The sequence below is a fragment of the Marmota monax genome, unplaced genomic scaffold (assembly GCF_021218885.2).
Source record: "Marmota monax isolate L192 unplaced genomic scaffold, Marmota_monax_Labrador192_F-V1.1 WCK01_AAM20220418_F8-fsc00004, whole genome shotgun sequence".
NCBI classification, from domain to species: domain Eukaryota; kingdom Metazoa; phylum Chordata; class Mammalia; order Rodentia; family Sciuridae; genus Marmota; species Marmota monax.
In genome coordinates, this window is record NW_026692881.1 from 12,557,371 (window position 1) to 12,564,647 (window position 7,277).

Below are 7,277 nucleotides of genomic sequence, written 5' to 3' on the forward strand. Positions count from 1 at the left end.
TGAATTTCTTTCATTGGACCAACTTCCTTGGTTAAATTTATTCCTATGTATTTTTGAAAGCTCTTGTGGATGACATTTCTTGCTTTATTTCTTTTTCACCAAAATAATTGTTGGAATATAAAATGTAACTGTTATTTATATGTTGATTTTGTGTTCTGAAACATTGTTAATTTAATTAAATTTGTTTTATAACTTTATTTATCAGTTCTGATAGACTTTTAATGGAGAATTTAGTTCTGCTATGCATTAAATCAAGTCTGTAAACAGGGATAATTTGATTTCTTACTTTACAATTTGGGTACTAATTATTTTTCTCTCTTCCCTACTTGTTCTTGCTAAGACTTCCAGTACTACTTAAACTATTAGTGCTACAATTCAACATTCTTGTCTTGCTTCATATCTTAGAAGGAAATGCTCTCAGTCGTTTCCATTCAGTATGATATTGGCCATGGGCTTTTCTTACATAACCTTTATTGTTTTGGAATTCCTTCTGTACTTAATTTGTTGAGAATTTTTATCAGGAAGGGTATTGAATTTTATAAAATGCTCTTTTGAGACCCCAGTCAGAAGATAAGATTTATAGATGACATGTTTTTTAGGAAGTATAAAAAACTGGAAAGACAGGGCAGGGAGATACTACATATAAAATATTTGGCATAGTTTTGAGTACATGATATATCTCTAAAATGTTAGTTCTTTCTCTGCCCATGTGTTCAGGAGAGAATGCCCAACTTAAGGGCCAAGAAATGGAGCTACAAACAGAACTCTGGGCTGACCAAGAGATGTCCTAGCCTGTTGTCCTCTAACTAAGGCAGGAGGAGGAGCAGAGCAGGCTATATCATCACAACAGCTAGATGGATAAGGGCAGGGAGTGGCAGGCAGCTCTTAATATCTTCAGTAGAAAATGGGATGAACAAACAAGGACTTAACAAGATGAATGAGGACTTTATGTGAATCAGATATTTTTAGAAAGGTTAAGTAAGGAGAGAATACAGAAGGTAAGAAGCTGGCACTTTCAGTAGTCTTTAGCAAAATGCTTCTTAAAGTGTGTTCCAGAACTCCGTTTCTCAAACATTATTGTGCATATAAATGACCTGAGAATAGTATTAAAATGCAGATTCTGAGTTGGTAGTTCCAGCTTAGACCCTGTCAGCTCAGGGTCTAAGCTGAGTGGTGAGGACTTTTTTTTTTTTTTTTTTTTTTTTTGTACTGGGGATTGAACTCAGGGGCACTTAATCACTGAGCAACATCCTTAGCCACATTTTGTATTATTCAGAGACAGGGTCTCACTGAGTTACTCAGGCCCTCCCTAAATTGCTGAGGCTGACTTTGAAGTCCCTATCCTCCTGCCTCAGCCTCCTAAGCCACTAGGATTAGAGTCATGGGCAACTGCACCCAGCTGTACATTATTTTGTTAAGATACTTATAGAGGTACTAAGCCCAAGTCTCTCCTCAAGAGCATTTAGGGCACTCTGATTAAACAAAGGATAATGGATTTCTTATGTGCCATATTTTATACAGATATTAATATGATAATGTGACTGCAAAACTTCAACTTTAGGGGACAGAACCAGATACTTAAATTAACTGGTTCTGAACCTCCTAGAGTATAGGAACTACTTTTTTTCCTGGAGCATCTATTGATATTGTACAGAACTCTATGGAGGAATAGAAAGCCTCCTTAGGAGACCCCAAACTAAACTTTCTTCCACCTACTGAAGGAGAGCAGCACCGATCCCAGAGCCACTGGGAGAGCCTGGCCTCAGGCTCACATGGGCTCAGCCTTTCTCCTTGCTTCATCAAGTCTAGTAATAAGGAAGAGAGACTTGGAGAGGTGCCTTTGTACAGTATATTTACTTTGCTTCATTTCTAGGTGAGTTCATCTTTTCCTGGAATAAAGGAGAAGTACCTGAGTGAATACTGTTTTTCTGGTACCTACATCCTCTCCCTCCTTCTGCATGGCTATCATTTCACAAGCAAGTCCTGGGAAAACATTCGTTTTATGGGCAAGGTAATTTGGCAATGTATTGGGTACTGGGGAAGTTGGGTGGTAGCTACTAAAGAAGCTTGGGTCTTGAAAATGGTAGGAGTTGACCTGATTTGTTTTGGCCTGATGTTCTGTTCTGCCATTTCACCTCTAACCCATGATGCCATACTGTGTGAAGCCCTGCTGGGAATATCAACCACCTATGGCCATCTCCCCAAGGAGCGCAACCTGAATTCTCAGTTGTACCTGTCTGCCCACAGAACAGTGGCTAATTCTCCTAAAACAAAAAATGAGAGGTTAATATAAATCATTTCAGTAGCCACAGTGATTGTGTTGTGCTGACTTCAAAATCCATCCCAGGGGCCAGGGTTCTGGCTCAGTGGTAGAACATTTGCCTAGCATATCTGAGGCACTGGATTTGATCCTCAGCACCACATGAAAATTAACATATAAAATAAAATAAAGTTATTAGAGACCATGACTGTATGGAGTAACTGCAAAATAAAATCTCTTCCTAAAGCCCCTTGCACAAACTTAGAAAGGATGATCATGGTTCCTTGTAAGGAATGGAGGCCTTGTTGGTTGTTGCTTCAAGAGTGACCAATCTGAGAGCCCTGTGCCAGGAAAGGAACTGAGTGGCTGGGAATGGGGCTGATGCTTAGAAGCCAGGCTTAGCTGGAGCCATAGTGCAACCTCACTGCTGGTTTTGCCATAGCGCCACCTGCAGGTAATCATGAGTATAGAAACTTTGACATCAGCTTGACAAAAAATAACAAGAGTAAAAAAAAAAAAAGAAAAAGAGTAGCATTACTGGAGATTTTAAAACCATATACACTAAGGGAAAACACATTTTAACTCCATTTAAAATATGGTGATATCAAGCAAAATAAATCATTGATGCAGATGCTGTAGCAGCTCCAAATACAGTAGTATGAGTCCATTCTTTTCAGTATGGGCCTTCTAATTCAAACTCATATGTTTTCCTGATTTTAATATCTCAGACTCTCTTCCATCCAATTACAGTCTATTTTGTTTCTCTGAAGGAACTAGTTCACATTTTTTACTGACACACAGAGCAGCCCTGATTTCTAAAGCCTGAATGATAACTCCTTTACCTCTGGAGCCTTCTTGACACATGCAGTCAGATAAGGTTTCCATTCCCCACAGGGAAGTGGATGTTTTACAAATTATTAATTCCCAATATTAGTAAGGGTTTGGGGGAGAAGGGACATGTACTGTTATGACAATGTGTGCTAAGAGCCTTTAAAATGGGCACATCGTGGTGTCCAATTACTCCATTTTTAGGATTTAGAAATGACTGGCTAAGGTGAGTAAGAGTGATTATATAAGGCAGTTCATGCCAGGGACAATGAAGTGGAAACAATGTAGGACTATCTTAATAAACCTGGAGGATGTTCTCTAGGGATTGTTAAATGAATTATTGTGTGCACAATTTAACTCCACTTCTTTATAATTAAAAAGTTCTCAGAGAGCACTAGAAGGATATGCCACAAAATGTGTAGCAATTTCTGAGTGGTGACGTGTGGATGGTTTTTAATTTTCTTCTTTCCTTCTATCTGTACCTCCTAATACTTCTTCTGTGGCCATGCACAACTCATGTAATAAAAGCATTTCCACATTTAGAATTCAAAGATTCCCTATATTCCAATAAGTTCTGAGGTGACTGGAAATTATTCCTATAAGAGGATCACTGCGTGTTTTATCATTTAATAAGAAACCTTCCCATGCATGTGCATAGTCTGCCCACCTTGGTGAGGTTGATTTACTGTTTTCCACAGCTTTCCCCTAAGTGAATCATGTAGAAGGCCTGATGATTTACAGATGTTTCTTGGCTTGACAAAGGTGTAAAAGGCCAGAGACATTCATTATTCCTTCACCCTTTTACCTGCTTCCTCTCACCTCCCCTCATCCCTCTTCCCCACTCCACACATTCATATAAGCAGGAGAATAAGAATGCCAAGAGTTCCAAAAGTGCAGTGGGCAGTCACTCACCAAAGGCCTTTCTGACTTTGGGACTATGGCAGTGAGGCTTCAAACTCTCTTCTAATCCTTTGCTTGTATTTTCCCCACAACCATATTCCCAATAGACTATGAAATCAATCCATTTAGAAAATTGCATGGGGTGCTGTCAACATGTCAGCTGCAGTGTCCTGGATGAGGTTGGAAGAAACCTGTAAAGTATCTCTTGGACCATAAACAACACACTTTCCTCACTCTTGCAGATTGACAAATCCAGCGCCGGGTGGACATTGGGCTACATGCTGAACCTGACCAACATGATCCCAGCTGAACAGCCATTCACCGCACCTCTCTACCACTCAACTTATGTGTTCCTCATGGTCCTCTTCTCCATGATATTAGTCTCAGGGATCATTGCAACCTTGTTTATATGTAAGAAATCGTCATATTTCCGGAGAGAAATGGTATAGCAGGAGCACCTGAAATCTTCTGCCTGGACTCAGAACAAACCTGCCCAGGAAGCGCCTCCCTCCATCCAGCAGTGTGTGGTGTCCAGCAGCCTCCTCCTGAGCCTGCCAGGGTGTCTTGACTAGCACAAAGCTTCCTTGGCTTCTGCTGAGGCATTTCCTTGGGAGATAATTCACCACCCTCTGCCTCAAGAACTTCCTGACAGACGCTGTCTTTTATGAGTCTTTCCCACCTACCATAGTCCTCCTTTGTATTGTGTGCTTGTGAAGGTCTTTGAGACCTGCCACTTTTCATGATTTTTGCTTTATAAAAGAACAATATTGACTCATGTCTGGAAGAACTGAGAGTCCTGAGTCCTATGCTGGGAAATGGAGTGGCTAAAAGAAGAATCCCAGAAACTGGTTCAGTCTTACTCTTTGAGGATCCCTCTCTACCCCCTGCTTCCCATTTATTAAGAAAGCCATACAATGCCTTTGGGGAGTGCAGACCCTATGTCCTTCTCAGCCTTGCCCCTTAGGGCAGGAGAATTTTCTAGAGTAGGCAAACGTGTGCTAAGGCCAAAGAGTTTTGCAAAGGGATCTGTGTGTCCATGCAGTTAATAAAATTCTTAATCCTCTTGACATAGGGGTGTGAATTTGTCACATATTCCTAGGTGATGTTCAATGCTACCAAGTGGAATGCTCACACAGGAGATTTTTAAAAAGCAGACACATGTATAGGCATTCAGATTTCAAGACAAACTATGAAATAGGTGTATACATGCTGGGAAGAAAAATACAGTTACAAGTCAGGGTTGGGAAAGTGCACCCTCCAATGCATCTTTGGAGTTTTGAGCTCATTATATTAAAATACATATAACATAAAATTCACCATCTGAACACTCAATTCAGTGCAGTTCAGTGGCAATCAGTACATTTGCAATGTTGTGCAAACATCAGCTCTATTAGTTCACTAACATTTCATCACCAAGAAGTTGCAGAGACAAGACCATCCCTGAATAGAATAAAACCACAAACCCCTCAGCTAACAGCTGTATGTGCTAATCAACTTCACTTCAAAGAGGACCAGTGGAGTTTTAAAGGAAGGCCAAATTTTATTGTCCAGGGGTATCATTTATAGATAGGGTGGTATCAGAATGGAGTGGTATGCTTTTGCCCTATCAAAGTAATTACATACCAAAATGGACCAGGAACCCAGTCTGAAAGTACTGTTACCATTTCTGTCACCCAAACTTGGGCTTCCTTTACTTATTCCATGGAATATTTCGTGAAAGAACTAGCTATGGGCCTTATCATGGAGCCATGAAGAGAACCTGTGCTTCCTTCCTTTAAGGATTGCTTCAAGGCTGAGGCAGGAGGATTGTGAATTCAACAGTTACCTGTTGAGTGGCACTGAGTGGTGATGTCTTATTCTCACTACTACCAGGCTCACTGTCCATGTCTGGATCTGGGGACTGACTGTTGAGCTGATGGGGGAAGGAAGGATCTCCCAGAAACAAGAAGCCAAATGTCCCTAAATCTGTTGAATAACCAAGCCATTTTTACAACAGGTGAATATAAATTTAATAAAGCTGTGGGAAGGAACCTTTCTTTTCTGTTACTCACAATCAAACTTAGAAGCTTAATTAAGAATAAGGAACCCAACTGGAACATGTTAAAAGTCTTCTTATTATTATTACAGCTGATATTGACGGAATTTCTGCTGTCCCAGGTTCTGTGCTCAAAGGCATTATCTTTATTTTCTCATTCCAATCTCACAGCGATCCCAAGAAGGTAGGTATTACCCCTCCTAATGCCCATGGCAGAGCTGAAACTCAAACTCACATCTTCTGCCCAAATCTTTGCTTTTCCTTTTCTGAACACTTATCCTCAGCAGTTGGAATTAGAATTTACTAATTTCCTTCATGCAACATAAATCTTATTTCATTTCTGTCTTGTTGCTAAAAACAAAATCCTTCAAAGTATTTGGGAGACAAACTCCATTTGTTAAAAGGTCAAATTATGAAATTATGTACAATATCTAATCTCAGTTTCATTCAAAAGAAGGGTTTTTTTGTTTTGAAGTAGATCCAAGATTTGCTTTGGGCCATTCTGGGTGGAGTAGGCGATATAATATGGGTCCTTATCAACTAATTTTAACATTGGATTGGTCCCTGGTTGTAACTGATTACTATTTATCACTAGATTTGCACTCAGGACTCAAAACCTGGTTCTTAATAACCGTATTTCCCTATAAAGTGGGAAATTTTTTTTTTTTGTACATCCTCAGGGAAAAGAAATCAGCTAAGTGGTTTCTTTTGTAGACAAAATAAATGAAGTTGGGGCTGGGTTTGTAGTTTAGTAGTGAAGTGCTTGCCTAGCATGAGGAAGGCACTGGGTTGATCCTCACACCACATAAAAATAAATAAAAAATAAAGGTATTATGTCCATCTACAACAACAACAAAATAAATAATAAATAAATAATAAATGAATAAAGTTATTCAATTAGGCTGTATGTGAGTGGGGGGAGAGAAGGGTTTCAACTAATTCAATTCTTATAAATAAATGTAAAATGTGATATTAGTAGAATTTTTTAAAACTATACTTCATTTTATTGTTACATTAGTCAAGGTTCCTGTAAGAAACAAGATGCATATTTCAAACTGGGTGACCAAGGAGAGTTTAACAAAGTGCTGAACCCACAATATTCTCATTTCAACATGTAATTAATAAAAAATTATTAATATAATACTAAGGTTTCATAATCTGATGTGTGTATTGCATTTTACAGGGCATCTTAATTAAGACTCTTTAAATTTCAAGTGCTTAACACTAGCTATGTGTGACCAGTGATTACCACTT

The 7,277-nt window shown here is 39.2% G+C and overlaps 1 protein-coding gene across 3 annotated transcripts in view; it reads left to right on the forward strand.

The window, feature by feature from the left end:
* Positions 1 to 5,055, forward strand: part of Entpd1 (ectonucleoside triphosphate diphosphohydrolase 1) — a 141,172-nt gene extending 136,117 nt beyond the window's left edge. For all 3 annotated transcript variants that reach the window (XM_046450363.2, XM_046450366.2, XM_046450364.2), the window contains 2 exons: positions 1,874 to 2,011; positions 4,231 to 5,055. In XM_046450363.2, the coding sequence (XP_046306319.1) occupies positions 1,874 to 2,011; positions 4,231 to 4,437 (345 nt within the window). In that variant the 3' untranslated portion in view covers positions 4,438 to 5,055. The remainder of the gene's footprint in view (positions 1 to 1,873; positions 2,012 to 4,230) is intronic.
* The last annotated feature ends 2,222 nt before the right edge of the window (positions 5,056 to 7,277 follow it).